Raw genomic sequence first — 18924 nt, 5'->3', positions numbered from 1 at the left:
TAAACTGCCTTCTAAATGTATGTGCTTGAATCTGAAATAAACCTGTGGAGTTGATATATTTTATTATTGTATCTATCCATCTTATAGAATGCTTCAGTTAAACTCATGTGGCATATATCTGGAGGGGTGGGATGCGAGGGTGTGTATGTGTTGTTTGGCTTGTGTAAAATAATTAATTGATAAGCATATAATAGCTGAACCTAATGTAGCTAATCTAACACTTGTTTATCAAGATGAGATTAGAGTGTATATCTCACAGAGTAAAATACAGGGACCATGTTCCATAGTTTGGAGCATAGGTACTAAAGCTCATTCCTGGCTAAATCCCTTATCTTGTAGTATGGCCCAGGAAGGCAGAAAATGCCATGAGGGTCCTCTTGCAAAGTCTCTGATTGTTCAATCAGTGGGCGGGCTTTGCTCTTCGAAAGGCCCACCCACAAATCGTATGGATTCACATGAATCCAAGACCATCCACTGAGAGGCCCTTTGCCTGTGTGCCAGCTCTGTGGCTCTGGCCTTGATCTTTGATAAAGATGAGGCTCTGGCAGCAGAGCTTCAACTTTACCTCAAAAGGGGATAGATACCAACTTCAGTATAGAAACAGCAGAAAGGACACTACAGCCACAGGCTCTATTAACATCTTTTCCATATACAGGAGGTAGGGATAAATTATGTGGCTCCCTTCATTTGGCCTGGCCACTTCTCCACCCTATGTTGATTCTGGACCTATGGACTGGACTCTCGGTGGGGGGGAGGAGGAGGGAAGATCCAGAGGAGTGGGTGGACACTGTTGCAGAGGCAGCTCCCGTCTGTGAGAAAGAGGAGATATGCAGGCAGAAGGTCTGTGTATGGATTTGGGGAAGCATGGTCACACCCAGAGATTTTAAATTGCAATTTAAACAAGCTGAAACCATTGACAATTTTTAAGCCCATATACCTGCATTATGTCATAGAGGGAGATCGCCAGTATTGATGGTTTACAACAATAAGAAAACTCTTGAAATGAACATGAAATTTGATAAAGATAATGGTTGTACAAAACATTTGCTTCTAAATTTGAAAAACACTATAAAATTGTTTTTTGTGGGCTTTGGGGATAGGGGTTTATTAAAAATAGGATTAATTTTGAATGGATCACTTGGTTTTTTTGAAACTGTATGTGGTTGAAGATAACTTCACAACAAAATATGCAATTTTTCTAACTTTCACACATTTCAGTGTGAAACTATGATAAAGATTATCCATTTAGGCTTCCTTGTAGATTTATTATACACATTGTATTATACAATATTAATTCTGTTGAGGCAGCAAGAAAATACTTTTTCATCATATATGGGTCTTGGGCCCCAATCCTGCAAGCACTTATACCTGTGCCTAGCTTTACTCATGTGAGTCATCCTATAAATTCAAGCACAGATGCTGTAATTAGTAGTAAGCAATGGTGCCCCCTTATGGGTACAGCTATCCACCTACAAGGTATCAGTTGTAGAATTTTGGCCTTGTTCTTGTGTGTTTGTAGGACTGGGGTCTAGGGAATTGAACCTGTGCTTACCTACAGGATCTAGCACCCCAATAAGGTCGTTAGATCATGGTATAACTTATCAATATTTGAAGAGACTAGTTTAATATGACAACTAGCCAGTTTGTAAAAAAATGAATGAAGAGCAAAATTTCTCCAAATAACCTGCAGTTAACTTGTGAATGTGTGTTCGTGGAGACTTCACAAGCATTTTGGGGGTTATCTCTGCACATTTTATATATATTTAAAACAGGGATGACTGATCAGTCAACAAAGTACCCATAGGCATATGGACATTCTGTAAAAGATATCAGCAAAAACTGCTGCAGGCAGAGAATTACAATAGCTTTCGGAGCAAAGAAGATATCAGTGGTCCCAGAGCAGGTAAAAACATGTTCTAGTTACAAAGCATTAATACAAATCCAGCATCAGTTTAATGCCTGAACTCTACGTCCTAGGAGATGGGCTCCAGGACATAAAGAACTGCCCCTCCGACATGAGCAGCTAGCAAAGTGTGTCTTTTATTTGGATTTAATTTCGTTACAATGATGTGTTGTGCACCTCTGGCTGTGGCACAAGCAGCGGGTCTGGCAGCAATCTCACCAGACGGGTGATGCGAGGGAGGCAGAGCTAGGTATCTCCCACATCGCAACAGAAAGGCAGTTTGCCGTCCTTAAAAATAACTCCCGCCTGGATCCTGCAGGAAATACAGAAGAGGAGTGGATCTGACACTGCTCTCACGCACAGAGGCCCCGCTCCCTCCCATCTGGGGGAACACAGACGGGCGTGCACTGTGCTCTGTGGCTGCGAGCCTGGGCGGGCAGGGAGTTTGCTAGGGCCCGGGCCGGCTGGCTGCGCTTTCCCCGGGCCTCCGCTAGGGGTCTCCCCGGGGTGTGTGCGCTGCCTCTGCCGCGGCTCTGGGTGGGCTGGGATATCAGCTGACTCGCGCTCGCGCCGGAGCTCGGCTGGTGCTGCCGCAGCTCAGTCCGATTCCCCGGCAGCGGCGGCGGCTGGCAGCGAGCGCGCGGATTTACAGCCAGACCCCCGTCACCTCGCTGGTCCCCCCGAGGCGATGCTGCCCCATTTAGCGCTCCTCCTGCTGGCCTGCTCCTGCACGGCCCGGGCTGTCGAGGTAAGGGGCAGGCAGGCGGGCGGGGGGCTGCCACTCTCCTCCCTCCTGCTCGGCTTCCCGGAGCCTTTGTCTGCGGAGAGCCCAGAGCCGCCCCTGTAGCCGGAGGGCTCGGCCACATCCAGGCGCCGCAAAGGTGGGCGAAGGGAGCCTTGCCTGTCTCCCGAAAGGAGGGGCTGGGCTGCCCCATCCACCCCCCCGCTCCGTGGCCAGGCTCCCCTCCCACCGCTGAACAATGGGCTTCTCCAGCTGAGCAGTGCAGGGAACAAAAGGGGGTGGGGGGAGCAGGCTGCGAAGTGCCGTGCACCGACCGCAGCCCCTGCGCGCCTCCGGCTTGCTGCTGGGTTTCATTGTGTGCAAGCTCTCCGCCCCGGGGGTGCGGGAGACATCGCCCGAGGGTGGTACGGCAATGCCTGCCCCTTGCCCGGGGGGGGGGGGGGTGGACTGGGGCCGGGATACTCCTCCTCGGCGGGGACAGCGGGAACAATCGTGCATCCTCTGGGGCGGAGATGCCCCGCGGCGCACGGACCGCTGGGGAGCTTGGAGCAACGCCCGGCGCTTTGTTCCTGGCTAACTTCGGCGGCGCTGCCCCCGTGGGGGGGAGGGCAGGAGAGAGCTCCCCCCACCCCTCCGTGATGCAGGCGATGAGTAGCGGGGGGCGAGTGTCCCTCGCAGGGCAGGGTCCCCGGGGAGGCGCCTGCTCCTGGAGCCCGCGCGCTGCGGCGGCGCCCGGGCAATCCCCTCCTGCCCAGCCCCCGGGAAACAAAGCTTCGGCGCCTCCGCCGGGCGGAGCTGCGCCTTCCCCGGCCTCTGCGGGCCGGGTCCCCGCGGAGAGGCTGCCTTACCTCCGCCTGCTCCTGGCGAGGAACAGGGAGGTTTCATGCCCCCGGGCTCTGCTCAGGTGGGCTGGGAGCAAGGGACATCCGCTGGGGGGTGGGCGGGGAGGAGACGCCTTCTCCCGGCTTTGCAGGGGGAAGGCGCTGGACCCGCGCGTGTGGAGCCGGGCTGTGGGGGGTTTTCTCGGCCGGGCGGGTATAGGGCCCGGTGCCGGCAGGGTTGGGGCGAGCGGAGATTAAGAGCGAGAAGATGGCGCCTCTGCAGTGCAGCAAAGACAGGCTGTCATGAAAGCTGCAGCCGGGAGAAATCCCCCCACCGCTAGGTGTTTAACAACTCTCGCTTCCATTCATGTCCCTGCCCAGCAGGCAGCCAGTGCTGCATGCAACATGGCCATGCCTGCGAGTAGGAAAAACACCCAGCACAATGTTGGGGGGCCGCCACCCAGTCCCCGTTAAAACTAATACCCTCGTGTACTCTTCTTTCCCTACGGTAACTTTCTGTTTTCCTCCCTCTCCCTTCTTAATTATTGCCATGTAATTCCAGGGAGGGGAGGGTTCCCTTGTGAAAAACATCCCAGCACCATGCACACAGGTTAGCAAAGGTCTGACAGCTTTGCTGTTGTGCTGAGCTTTTGTAGATGCTCCCTGTGAAGGGAACTGTGGATGGGTAGAAAGAAGAATTTAATATGTCTTAGCTCCTTCGGAATTGAGGAGGTTCTGAAAAGAGAGAAGGAATCTTAACTTAATTTCTTAAATAGGGTTTATTGTATACACAATGAGTCTTAGTGGGTAACAAATGCAGGTGCAGCTTGGTTGCTCCCCTTCATACAAAATCAGGACAGAGTCATCTTCTGATCTTTTTCTGTTCTTTTTTTTTTTTCAAACCTTTCCTTCAAAGGCACAGGTTCTCCCTCTCTGAATAAAGCAATTAATGCCTTGCTAGGAAGGAGGAATTCAAGGAATGGGAGTGTAATAAAAACAAACAGCAAGCGCAGTCTAAACAGTCAAGCAAAAACCTATTGACTGTCCTTCAGCAATGAACCACGAATCTTTATTTCCCAGGGGGGCCCTTCAGAATAGCTTACTCTCCGTAGATGAGATGAGGCAGGAACACTTTTTTTTTTTTTTTAAACTTCTCCTGAAATAGTTAATAAGAAAATACATAGAACTCAAACGTTGACATTGTTACATGGGTTTAAAATGAAAGCTTTAGATTCAGGGTCTGGTCTTGTAAACACTTCCTGCGGAGTGTAGGTCTTACAACTGAGAGTAATCTCAGGGAAGCTTGCAGGATTAATTTTTAAATGGTTTGGATTCTGTCAACTTGATTCAATCCAATATTGTTTTAAATATGAATGAATTAAATCTCCACCTAGGTGCTATTAGCTGAAAACTAAAATAAGGTTACACATAGAGACAGAAAACAGGAGGTAGAAGAAGAGGGCATCTTTATTTTGCTAAAATACTGTCTTGGGCTCTGATCCTGCAAACAGTTATGCATGTGAATAATTCTCCATGAAGACTGCAAGAGTAGTCCCGCTCACATGTATAAGTGCTTGTAGAATCAGGAACTCGGATTTTATATCAGTTTTGTTTCTATGGGAAAGATTAATTGTATCCAGTTTTAGGAGCCCTTCCCTCACCCATCTTTTTAGTGCTATCTGCTGAAGAGCGATATTCTGCATTTTCAGCATGTCACTTTGTCTTGAAATAATTCTTTAAATCAAGAATATCATTGTATTTGCAGAGAGTCCCTGTTTTATTCAGTAACCCATATTACATGGAATTTGCAATGTAATTTGAGTTTAATTGCCAGGCATTGTAGACATTTTGTTTTTAATAGCATTCAGCATAGGAAAAGGCCTTAAATTATCTTCATATGGTCAAAAATATACCTGTGCAAACCTGATACTATAGTATTTTTAATGAGTTACTTCAGTGTATTATCAGAAACACGTGAGGATGGAAGAAGTTGGGGAGAGAGGGTGAGTTGGAGAAGACAGAATTTACCTCAGTTGAAATGGCTGTTTGCTCCTATCTGAGAGTTTGCTGCTTGCTTTTGAGTCTTTTAACATCTTTCTTCTAGGAATAGAAGTTTTTCTCCTACAGTTTAAAATTGCTTTTGGAATTCATAAAGTAGCAGAAATTCCTGCAGTTCTTGTTTAAGAAATCTTCCCTGTCCTATGTTTTTGGGGTGGGAGTTGGAGAGGGGGAAGTAGATGTTAGGACAAGGAGGAGAAATTATTTGAAATGGCATATTGAGGAGAATACCTATCTTATCCAGATATATTAAGGGTTCTTGAAACATTTAAAAAAAATGCAGTCCTTATTACTAGTGCACTGACCTTATACTTGTTTAAGTAACTTTTTTGTTTCATCCCGTGTGACTGACTTGTGTTGAAGAATGTAAGCTCTATTAAGCAAAAATGTCATGAGTCTGAACAAGTGATATACCTGTTCATAAGCCGAATATTTTTGGTAAAAAAGTGAAGCATCAAAGAGTGGGAGTTGGCTTATAAATGGGTCTACACCAAAATTTGATGATTTTAAACTCTGTGGAATCATTGAATTGAATATCTAATACATTTAGTTTTGTTCATCTGGAGCATCTGCAGGCATGGAGCCCCTCAGCTCCCTGTGGCCGCGGTTCGCCGTTCCCAACCAACCACTTCCCGCAGTTCCCATTGGCTGGGAATGGCGAACCGTGGCCACAGGGAGCTTATGGGCTCCATGCCTGCAGACGCTCCAAGTAAACAAAATGTCCCAACCCGCCAGTGGCTTACCCTGACAGGCTGGGAGCCAAAGTTTTCCAACCCCTGAAATATAGGGTTGGCTTATGAAAGGGTCATACAGTTTTTGCTATTTTTACCTATCCATTTTGGGGGGGTTGGCTTATAAACGAACGGGCTAATGAACGAGTATATATGGTATATAGTTGGAAAGCCATTTCTGCTTCTAATTATCATGCTCTTGAATAGATATTTTGTCGGTTACCTATTTCCACTAATTGTCTGATTTCAATAAATTCACACAATCAGGCACAATTAAGTTGTCTTCCTGAATTTCTTAGTGAACAATCTCATTTTATTAGCTGAGATTTTCTTTTTTAATTAGAGCATTAGTGGAAATATCAAGATTTCGCTCAGCTCTGTTTTGAATGCTCTAGTTGTTCCAATGTTATTTACAAGTGAGGTTGTTCTAGCATATTAATAAAACTAAAATTAAGATATTTAAACAGGTTGTACTTTTTTCATTTGGTATGTTAGCCCTTAGAAAGTTATTGCAGTTAATAAAAATACAAAACATTTATTACCTAACAAAATTCTTGACATAGTGACTTGTAGAATTTCTCCCCAGACCTCTCATTTATTTTAAGGAAGAAGATAGCTGTTGGGATTTTTTTGTTAATGGTTTGTGCTTTTTAAAAAAAGAAAGTCCAAAAAACCCAACCTGTTTAAAGGAAAGACATCAATTTGAAATCTAGACAGTAATTAAAACAAAACAAACATCTAAATTATTTGCTGTACCTGCTCCTGTGTCCCCTGAAACCAAAGTTTATAGTTAACAAACCTTTTGAAATTTCTTAACCCCCTCCCCCCCAAAAAGAAACACCTAAAACACTTTTTTCTGTTACTGTCAAAGACCTACCTCAAGAAGAAAAAAACTATTATATAGGGGAAACAGTGAAATTGGTTGTACACGTGATGCTGGCCATTCAAATAGTAAAAGATAACTTGTTCTCTAATCTCATTTATAGTAATGTTACTAAGCAATAGGTAAAGAATATTCTCACACTTTTTTTATGAGACAAAGAGGCCGAGGTCACTTTTTGTAGTTCACAAGCTTGTATCTTTCACAACAGAAGTTGGTCCAATAAGAGATATTACCTTGCCCATCTTGTCTCTCTTATTATATCCTGGAACCAATACAACTACAGCATCACTACAAATTACTTTTAAGAGACGCTTTCTGGAGAAAGATTATAAATTACTTCAAGTTTTCATAAAACAAACTAAAAGAGAGTGGAAATACGAAGTGAGGTGTCAAGAATTTGAAGCAAATTCTTTGCCAAAGGGTGCTTGTGCAGTAGATCAGATGATCTTTCTTTATTCTATGCTGGCTGGCCAGTGTTTTGTGCAAGTTTTATGCTAAAGTGATACAGACTCTCATAGCATGACTTCATGAAGGTTTATTCTCTTTGATCTTTGCATTTGTGTTTAAGTATTTAGTTGTGAAAGTTAAACATGGGGCATATTTAGTTCGTGTGTACGATCTTTGAAGAAAAACAAACATTTTCCTTCTATCGTAGTCTTTTTAGACTATGAAGCACCATGAAATAGTTCCATAACTTAGCAATTGTGTATAACTGATTAACTGGCAACTTTATTTTTACTGACTGATTTGTTTTCGAACATCTCTGTGAAATAATGTCCACAAGATGTTTGTTGCAGATAGTTGGTCAACAGAACATTTGGATCACATCTAAGTTTCCATATGTCTCAAATGGTTGATCTTTTTTTTTAAAGAGTATCTTTAAACTTAAATTATGTTTGTTTCTCTTTTATCTACTCAGTCAGTTGTTTCTCCCCTTACATCATCTTACTGTAAAATTCAGAATTCCCTAATTTGCAAAATATAAGGTTACTTGCACACATTCTTCCTGGAGATTTTTAATTCTTCACTGTTTTTCATCCCAATCCTGCTCCCCTCTCTCAAAACAAAACAAATCAAGAGAACAATAGCAACAAAAATTGGAATAACATTCTCCCAGTTAACATCTGAAGAGTTGCTAGCACTGCATGTGGGTTTTTACTAAATATTTATTAGTAAGTATTTTGTTAAGTAAATTGTAAGAACATACAACTAATAGGAGTAACTCTAGACTACTGATAAGAGTATAATTGGGTTTATATATGGTAATATGTTCATCTAGTGTGGTGTCTGTCATGCTTTTAACACTTAACTCTGCAACTGTTTGTTATTGGATTTAAATTCTTGGGATTTTGGAAAAATCCTTGGTATAAGAAGATTACAAGTGAAGCAAATTAAAGAATACTGTGTTACTTTCTGTTAGCTGTTAGAACATGTTCTTATATGATATGAGTTCACAAATTGCTGCCAGTCTGAAGAATGTCAATATCTGGAGAGAAAAACAGAAAAAATGAGAGCCTAAAGCAATATTGTGTGAAAGAAACTTTTAATGGAAAAGTCAAAAATGTTTTCTTATTGTTCGATAAAAGAATATAATCAGGGTTGCATGATTCTACAGTCACAGAATTTGCTGAGGAATCTACCTTTTTACCCATACTTTGCTGCAAACTTGTCTCTATTTTAAGATTTCATGGTTTTTAAAAACATATTTCTAGTACTTTGGTGGCAGTACCAAAGGCGTTGAGAACTTGAACCAGCTGTGCTGATGGAGAGTTTTCAGACAGCCTGAAATAATAGCTCAGTGAAGTGAACCATCCCTTACATCTTAATGTGCTGTTGATTCTGAAACCTACAGATGGCAATTTAAGCATCAGTATTGCTAACAACTTGGGCAGAAACATCCATTCTAGCCTCCTTATCCTATGATCCTGAACAGCTTCTGCCTTCGCTTGGTTCCAAAAAGCTCCAGTGGCATCATGTCCAGTTTCTAAAACCTCTTTCCTTTCCCCTGAGCATTCCATGAAGTGGCTGAATGGTCAGTATACAAATCTGCATCACATAGACAATGTAGGAAAAGTGTAAACTAAATTGAAATGATGGACCCTGCCCCAGACAGCTCACAGATCAAATCTGTAGCATGCAATTAGAGAGTGGGCTGGAATGAAAAATGTATCTCTTTTGCATAAAATGTGGTCATTTTGACACTGCAGTTGTCTAAAGAATGTACAATAGAGGACATTCTGTTATTGGAAGATGGTAAATTCAAATCTAGTAAAAGGAAACACGTTTCCACGTAATTCATGGTTAAACTCTGGAACTCATCGACACAATATATAATCAAGGCCAAGGTCTTAAGAGGATTCAGAAAAGCATTATCCATTCACATGAATAACAAGAATATCCAGTTGTTAAATTAAAGTACTTAAGAGAAGTAATCCCTTTTGAAGGGACATAAATCTTCAAGTCTTGGCACATTAGCCAGTCTGTATCTATTAGGGCTTATAAGTAAACTTAGTTTCTTGGAATTTTACAAACATGGGGCAACAGAATTGTGACCTATAGGACTACATAACGAACTCAAGTTAAGTTTGGGTAATGTAGTTGTTCATGGTTAAGAAACTCACAAGCAGAAGAAGAGCTCTTTCTAGCTTGAGAGTTTATACCTTCCACCAACAAAAGTTGGTCCAATAAAAGATATTACCTCACCTACCTTGTCTCCCACTAGTATATGACTATCCTTTTTCTCCTGAGCATTTTCTCCTCTTCCACTTTCAGAAATTAGAATTAGAAATTACCACTGAGCAAAGATGAAGCAAGAGAAATAGGCCAGCCACTGGGAATTATTTCAAAGCCTACCCCTAGTCTATGGTTGCATCATCTGTGTTCCTAAAGCATGTTTGCTGTTACCTTTTCAGCTGAATGGCAAACAGGAGAGGGCTGGTGCTGGAGAAGAGAGAGACTGTTTTATGCTAAACAATATTAAAGAATCTCAAGCCTTGTAATTAAAACCTAGCCCAAGAGCATGGGCTAACCAAAGAACTGTTTTATTGTCCTGATTCTCTTTCACTTCCAGACTTGCTCTTGTTCTCAGATGCCATGGCATAGTTTTGAGACAGAAACTTTGTGGTGGATTTAGTTTTTACAGCAACAGCTAACTTCAATTATTTTTAAACTTCAGTTATAAATACCTTTTATATAACTGAGATATTACAGTAAGCCTGAAATGTGGAACATTATGATAATGCAGTCACTTATTACCATACGTCTTTGCATCATTAAAAGAGATTTTTGATGGAGTCCACTTGCTTCTCAGTTCTTGCTTTCTTTTCTTAAATGGCAAAATGATTCAGTAATAACATTAGTTGTTAAAGATTTATTAAAATAGAAACTAAGATCTTATTTTCTAAAATTTAAAGTGAATTTAATCATAAGTATGCTCCGGAAAGCGCTCCCATGGTTTTAGCCCAGAAAAAAACAAGCAGAATATAAATATATATATACACACACACACATACACACACACACTTAACTAAGCATACACTTATGCACAGTTTTGGGGGAAAGTAAACTACAGAAAAGAAGTGCAGGAGTAATTTGGAATGGAAAAAGAAACCCCCAATCATAATGACTGTATGGTAAGTCAGAGAACATAAAGAAGTCAGTGGTTGTAAGATGAACAAACCAGAATAGTTATAGGTATTATAAATGAACTTGAAGTAATTAGTCCAGATTGTGGATAAATAGTAATTGACTTGTAATATGAGTTGTGAGTTAGTCCATGAAGGTTTGCAATATTTCTTAATACATTTCATCAAGATCAGTAATAACATCCTAATACTAGATAGTTTTGAGGGTCATTTTCTGCAATTTTGCAGTTTCACTATGTGTGGCTTCCCTCCCCAGCCTTTTTTAATCCAGAGCTGAGTAAAATTGCTTTTTAATGTCAGTATTTTCAATTTTCTTTAGTGTTTTGGAGCATCCACTAAGACCTTCTGATAACTTGTTCAGCTGTTTGTGCCATTGCACTATTATTCTTGAAGGGATAGTGTTTATAAAACTGTATATTGTTAACAATAACAGACTATTAAAACTGATAATTTTAGGTCTCCAGTTTACTTGTCTTTGTGTCAGTTATGCCAACTCCTGGAGTTCTATCACAAGTTACTTGATCTTTCTTAAAAGTCCCAACTCCTGGGGTTATGTGATTATGTGAGATTCTCAGATTTAATTAAAAAGCGAGAGTTTCTGACCCTTGTGTTTGTGAGAAAAGCATGAAAATCTGAAGACTAAATGCTCAAAAAACCTGAAGGCAAATAAAGGACCCCGTATGGTGGTGTGTTTTTTTTTTTTTTTTTTTTTTTAATGTCCCGCCTTTTTAGCCACTCAGTTTAGATAGTGAAAATCATTGCTTCTGTTTATAGTCATTGTTTGCTTCTTGGTGCTGCCTTGTTAATTTTCAAGACTTCCAGGCAATGTTTGTTTTAAAAAAACAGCTGTTTTCACTATAATGTAATAGATTTATTTTCCCCAGAATTGTTTTGTGCTTTTAAATTGATAATTTTCCTTTCAAAATCTGGTCAGAAAGATGCCACAACTCCTAACTGTTTCATAAAACTGTCTTAGACTAGTTATAATTTAAGATGATCTCCTTGCCATTTGAACCTACATTAAAACAAAGTTTTGCATAGGAATTGTCATACTGGATGAGACCAATGATGATCATCATTTTTAGCAGTGGCCAATATCGGACGCTTCACAGGAGAGTGTTAGAACACTCATCGTTCATGCTATAGGTGGGATGGCAAGGTTCTTTTATTTATCCATGCTGTTAGCAAGTGTTGGAACCATGCAGAAAGTGGCTGACTGACTCCTGCTGACTCACTGTAGCAGATATGATTCATTAACTCCACTCTGATTATAAGGAAGGTTGAAATGTCCCTTTGGGAAAAGGGAACTAAGGTCTGGGACGGAAGCATTTGCAAGGAAATCTTAGGAATAGCCAAGCTTGGAGAGATAACTTAGGCTGATGTACAAGGTGGAGCAATTTAAATCATGGCAATTTACTGTGATGATTTAATGTATTTGATTTTTTGTTAATGATGGATTTAAATGAGTCTGAGGCTAAAACTAATTTGAAAATTTGTGCTATTTTAGATTAAAATTTATAAAGATTATAAATACCACTTGGTAGGGTATGTGTTTGAATTTTACAAACTGGCTATTGGCAAGGACAGAATATTCACAGTTAAGGCACCGAGCCTGCAAACACAGAAAGAAGCAGGTGTGTAACTTCAATCACATGAATAGTCCTATTGACTTCAAATTGTGTTTAAAGTTAAGCATGTGCATAAATGTTTGCAGCATGAGGGGCTAAAATTATATTTTTAGTTGAAGCTTTTTTTCATAGAATAAAATCTGCCATTTCCAAATGAATTTATTTTTAACAATGAGAAGTCCAGACTTGTAAAACAACTATGTTACACACAGGCCAAATATAAAATAAGACCCGAAACGTTAGACTCCGTAAACCCATATTTAGGGCGTGTCTTCACTGGCAGTGTTAAAGCGCTGCCGTGGCGACGCTTTAATGTGGCTTGTGTAGTTGCCCAGCGCTCTTAAAAAACCCGTCTCCACGGGGGGTGTAGCTCCCAGCACTGGTGCACTGTCTACAGTGGCACTTTATAGTGCTGAAACTTGCAGCGATCGGGGGGTGTTTTTTCACACCCCTGAGTGAGAAAGTTGCAGTGCTGTAAAGTGCCAGTGTAGATGAGCCCAAAGTCACTTAAAGACAGGATTTTTAGAGCCACCTGGCTTAGAAACACAAGTCCCATTGACTTCAAGCTGCAAGATCTGATGGGACAATAGCCTGTTCATTTCCGATTTCTTGCCTTGTGGAAGTTCAACATATCACAAGGTGGTGTTGATTGCAAGTACAACTCAGGATATTTGACGGTGATTTTGGTGTTTTGAATTTGTCGTGTTCTCACAGTAAAGATGCTAATGAAGCCTTGAACGTTTCTTTTTCAGCATAGATGAGCATCTTGTGTTTGAAAGTTCTTGATAGAAACAATTCTCTCATATGAAATCTGAAATTCTGCTAACAGGAAACCAATTAAGGAAACCACTACAAAACATCCACTTTAGCAATGTAAGACTATAAAATGGGGAAGCTAGTCAAGAATTAGCAACATCTAAATAAAAAATAGCTTTTCAAAACAATAGAAATAATTTTTATGCACTGATGAGGTATGTATCTGTTTTGAGTTAGAGATGAAACCAGACCCCAGGAAGAGGGTAAGTTTGGACTATATCCAGTGCCTGTGAGATTCTTTGCTGTACAGGTTGGGAACTCCATCTGCTTGCATATAGTCATCTTAGGTCCATGCAATGTTTTTTGAAAAATCCGTTTTTCTTTGTTTGCTGTGTTGGTCCCAGGATATTGGAGAGATAAGGTGGATGAAGTAATATCTTTATTGGTCCAACTTTGTTCTTTTTAAATAGTTTCATTGAGTTGTTTAGATAGCTGTTGCTCTCCTGAGTAAGAATTTCTTTATCTTCTTGAGTGTTGAGCTATATGTCCAAGTCTCTGCATCTGCCCCTTTCCATCCCCCCAAAAATATTAAGATGAATGCTGATCATTAAGAAATATATACTGTAGCTCACATAGAAGATGTTCAGGTATTTTCTTTAAGAACAATGGAGACATTGAAATGGTCGTCTTACATTTTGGGAGTGTTACTTTTTAACCAAAATTCAGACTAGATATTAAAAGCTGAATTTCTTGAATCGTTAGTGACAAATTCCATTAAAACAAAGTATTTAATATTCAAGGAATGTTTTGTGTTAGGAATCATAAAGAAGTTAGCACGTAGGTTGCTAAAACCATATGTTGCCCTTTCTTACACAAGTCCAGCTCCCATCGACTGAAATAGGAGTTAAGCCTGTCAAAGTTAGACTCAGGACTCACAGTTTGTCAGACCACTCTGTTTTATTAGCACAGCACTCTGCTAATAACACCCAGATAATGTGAGCACCATCCAAGACCCACACTACCTTATTTTATACAGATAAAAAGGGCGTGAACTTAACAAGAGGACAAAGAAAGCAGAACTGACCAGTTTACCTGAGGCTAGACTTACATATTCAATTTTCTTAACTTTTACAGATCTCCAGCTGATGTTCCACCATTAGCTTAAGCGGACTCATTGTTTATGCCTTAATATTCCTTTTCCTGACGCCTGTAGTTTAGCATTCCTTATTTCTGCTTAAAGGTACATACAGCATTTCTTTAACCCATTCTATTTTTACAATATAATTCATTCTATTTTCACAAGCCTATGTTGTCAAGAGCCAAAATTACCCCTTTAGGTCTTAAGAAAACTGAACTGATTGTCAGTCCCAGCATTTCAGTGGCCTGTCCATCATGATGACTGCTGTATTATTTTGTTCATAACTATTGGACTTCAGACAAACTGGTTGTCTGGAGTTTCTCTTAAAAAATGTTTTCATTCCCTTTGTAAAGTTTACACTAGCCTAAGGCATTTCTTCAGTTTGTAATACAGCATAAGGGGAAAGCTATATTTTTGATGGCTTATGAATCTGTACATAGACATTTTGTTCTGAATCATTTTAGCTATTCTTGGATGTTATCAAATATTACCCATATCTATAGTCCGATACAATTATATTGTTGAGATTGTATCAGATTAGATTTATTTATGTTGCAGTCTTTGCACTTGAACAGTTCTACAAGCCAGATATGGCCGACTGCACATGTTCATATGAGAAAATGTGACTGGCAACATAGAGGCTGAAAGTGTTGGTCATTGAATAGGTAGTTCTGATTTCAATTTTTTTTTCAGACTTTAGCCACTTTGTGTATTAAATGTCCTCCATCATGTTGAACAGGACCTTTGTCATAATATATGCTATGAAATCAATAATTAGAATGGACTTATTTTCATTGGCATTAAAGTTGAGTGCAGTGTCACATTTGGAGTACATATTCTGGAATATTTTTGGCTTCTGCTAAGTGACTTACTATAACTGTTTATCTGAAATATTTTATAAATTGGTTTAAATTATTTTCGTTTTGTAATGTAGTATTGGATATATTTAGTGATTTATGAAATTAAAATTGGGTTCCCTTTAAGAATAATTACAACTAAGCTGTAAGTCCAATGTTTCACACTGTCTAATAAGCCTTAATGAATATTTCTGAGCATGCTGTATATGGTCCTTATTTAGCCAAAGCATGTAAGTATATGCTTAAATCCATCCCCATTCAGGAGACTCAATAAGATTTAAGCTAGTTCTTAAGTGTTTTTCTGGATAGGCTTGCTTTTTTTAAAACTGGGGCTTATCTGCCTATAAATTTCCATTGGTGTAGTAAAGTAGTAATTTTAAGGCATGTGTTTAAGCTTCCGTCTCTTTTTGTGACATCAAAAGGCAAAAATTATAAATAGGTACATCCTCACCAGTACTCCATCCAACAATGCAAAAACCTATCAATGGGACTAGGAATTGATTCTAACAGTGGTCCAAAGAATGTCTCGAGACATACCTCATGCAGTACCTTGAATTGTTCTGACAATCGAGTGGTGTCAGCCATACTGTGTTTGGCTCAAAGCATTCCTAATGTTGTTTACTCTATGGTGAGTAAACTGTCTTGTCACCCTTAATACTGGATTTGTCCTCAGGCAAGTGCTCTCCTTAGCTGGCCTAGGTTGGTATTCAACCACTATATCTAGATTGAAGAATTTGAATACTCTCTAGCAAAGATTGTAAGGCCTCTGCACCTTCTGAAAAATCTACCACTCCTGTGCTAGCTGCCCTCACTTGCCTATCCAAGTAAGCTACTGTGTGCCTAATTGAATGACCGTTCTTAATCATGCTGGCAGCCAAATCCTTGATCTAGTTAAAGGTGACGTGGGGGAGAGGGGGGGAGAAAGGGGGATTAAGTTTGTGGCCTTTTATGCTTGTTTATGATGTACTATGATAGCTTGAAAGGTTTGTTCAAATTCTACTCTGAAAAAACACCTCGCACCTCTCCTGCACCCCAACTCCCTGCCTTGAGCCCCCTCGTACACCCTGCACCCCAACCCCCTGGCCAGAGCTCCCAGCTGTACCCCGCATCCCTCCTGCACCCCAACCCCCTTCCCTGAGCCCCCTCATACACTCTGCACCCCTCCTCTGCCCCAATCCCTTGCCCTGATTCCCTTCCTGCACACCGCATCCCCTCCCACACCCCATACTTCCTCCTGCACCCCACGCCCCTGCTCCGGCCCTGCATACAGTTTCCCCACCCAGATGTGGCCCTCGGCCCAAAAAGTTTGACCACCCCAGGGGTAGAGTTTCTACTCTGCTTTCAGCACATGTGTTCTCAGACACTGGGTTAGCATCTAAAACTCTCAGACCTCTCCCCCTCACCTTTGTGTGGGTAATTCTTCATTCTTAACTGGAAAACAGACACTAAATCAGAGCCTGAGATTTCTCTTCGCTGACTCTCGCTAGGATTTTTCCTGGCAAAAGCTCCTGCATCAGCTCCAGTCTCTCTCTTGCCTTAAACTCTCTGCCTGTGTTAAGCTAGTAGAACTCTCCAGGGTTGGAGCTAACGAGACCAACCTGATCTAGTTTCTGGGATGTCCAGGTATGGTCCCCTTGCAAAGTTCTGGAGGTTTATATCATGTGACACCTACTCCTTGCTCTGCCCCAAGAGTTCTCCTTTTGTACTAGGAAACTAAGCAAGGAATAGTGGAGCTCTCTGTAACATTGCACTCCATATGCTTTATGAAAATATGTTTATGAACATGAATATGATGTAACTGGAATATGCTTTATGCAAAAGGTTTCTTGGAGGATATCATTACAAAGCTTATAATCTACTGAGTGTTCATCCTATTTGTTTGCATGTATTATATCTATGTCTGAAGTTAGGAGAATAAGATGTAAACTTGTATTACTGATGTAAACATATTAAGTGGAAGCCATTAAGGGTGCTTCAGAATCAATGAACTGTAAATGTCTCTGTTTATTTGCAAACCTTCCTGTGTACATGTAGGCCAGCCCAGGAAGAATGGAGGCTGGGGTCTCACAGGACATGTGACCATTTCACCTGATAATTAAATCCATCTTAAATCTGGTCCTTTTCATTTAGAAGGAGGGGTGGGGACCCAGAAAGACAAGATTCCCGCCTTGTGCCAAAGCTATAAAAGGGGATAGAGCAGGACAAAGGAGGTAAGTCATGAGAAAACCCATAGTTATTACCTGAGATGTCTGCTGGAACTAACAAGGACTGTACCAGGGGAAAGGATTGGGCCCAGACTAGGAAGGAGTCTAGTCTGTGAAAGAAGCTTATTGGAACATCTCTGAGGATGAGATATTACCTGTAATCAGTTTCTTAATGTATTAGGCTTAGACTTGCTTGTTTTTGCTTTATTTTGTTTGGTGACTGACTTTGTTCTGTCTGTTATTACTTAAAACCACTTAAATCCTACTTGTTATACTTAATAAAATCACTTTTGTTTATTAATGAACCCAGAGTAAGAGATTAATACCTGGGGGAGCAAACAGCTGTGCATATCTCTCTATATGGGCAGATAATTTATGAGTTTACCCTGTATAAGCTTTATACAAAGTAAAACAGATTTATTTGGGGTTTGGATCTCATTGGGAGCTCAGTGTCTGGGTGCTGGAGATAAGTAGCCTGCTGAGTAGTTGTAGTTAAAGTCTGCAGCTTTGGGGGCGTGGACCAGACCTGGGTCTGTGTTGCAGCAGGCTAGTGTGTCTGGCTCAACAAGGCAGGGTTCTGGAGTCCCAAGCTGGCAGAGAAAACGGGCTCAGAGGTAATTTCAGGACATCAGGAGTCAGTCCCAAGGGGATCTCTGTGGCTGAACCCATCACACTTCCACCTCAAAGATGAATTTCTACACATGTTGTTTTCTAGCAGTGCCACATTCACCACATTCTAACAAGAAAAACGTTAGGGCCTCTCAAGTTAGGTGACTGTTAGATTACTTTCGGTTACTTTCCTTGTAACTAATTACCGCAGCACAGTGAGTTTTTGAATTGGGTGCATTGTCAACAGAATCTTGCTACAACATATCCAGTAAAGAGGGTGCAGCTGTTGACTCCAAGCCAAAAAGATAAGCTACATTCCACTTTCTCACCAAGTTTCTCAATCTACCTTCTGTCAAAATTCTCAGGGGAAGGAAGAAAAAACTGGCACAATCTAGATAGCAGGAACGCATTAGAATTGCACTGAGTGGATGAAGACGTGTAGAAAATCAGTGTGTCTGTATCATACCAGCTTTTTGCAGGGGTGATAAAAAAGCAAAGGACAGCATAGAAAGATTGATAAAATAATTCATAGCCAAACTCTACAAAGACTTAGACTAATTCCTTCATTTAATCTGCAAGCACGTTCCTCAGAGGGCACAGCCACCTCCTGTGCTGAAAACGGATCAGCCTCACCAGAGGAAGTGTGTAGCACAGCCATATGATCCAGTTCATGAAGCATCATTCTGTGACTGCAAATGATTGCCATTCTACAGTTAAAGAGGAGGTACACAGAAACCAGAAGTATCTGCCTGCCGGTATTGAGATAGCTGCCATTTTGTGTTTCAGTTCAGAAGCAAAAAAAATAGCGAGTGGCTGTTCTTTCTCTCCTGTCCATTTTTCCTTTAATATGAAATAAACCATCCTGACTGAAAAACATGTGCAAGAGATTCTTGTGTTTTCCTAAAGTTAATCGCTCTGCTTCAGTGGATGCAGCTTTTAGGAGGATGGTA

At 40.9% G+C, this 18924-nt stretch overlaps 1 protein-coding gene across 4 annotated transcripts in view; it reads left to right on the top strand.

The window, feature by feature from the left end:
• The first annotated feature begins 2458 nt into the window (after positions 1-2458).
• The window catches only part of APP (amyloid beta precursor protein), a 316779-nt gene continuing 300313 nt past the window's right edge, over positions 2459-18924 (top strand). For 3 of the 4 annotated variants that reach the window (XM_054047642.1, XM_054047629.1, XM_054047622.1), the window contains exon 1: positions 2459-2651. In XM_054047642.1, the coding sequence (XP_053903617.1) occupies positions 2592-2651 (60 nt within the window). In that variant the 5' untranslated portion in view covers positions 2459-2591. The remainder of the gene's footprint in view (positions 2652-18924) is intronic. The other variant, XM_054047635.1, reaches the window with a different exon arrangement.

Source organism: Malaclemys terrapin, chromosome 1, assembly GCF_027887155.1.
Source record: "Malaclemys terrapin pileata isolate rMalTer1 chromosome 1, rMalTer1.hap1, whole genome shotgun sequence".
Lineage (NCBI taxonomy): Eukaryota > Metazoa > Chordata > Testudines > Emydidae > Malaclemys > Malaclemys terrapin.
This window is presented reverse-complemented; position numbering and strand designations above follow the sequence as displayed.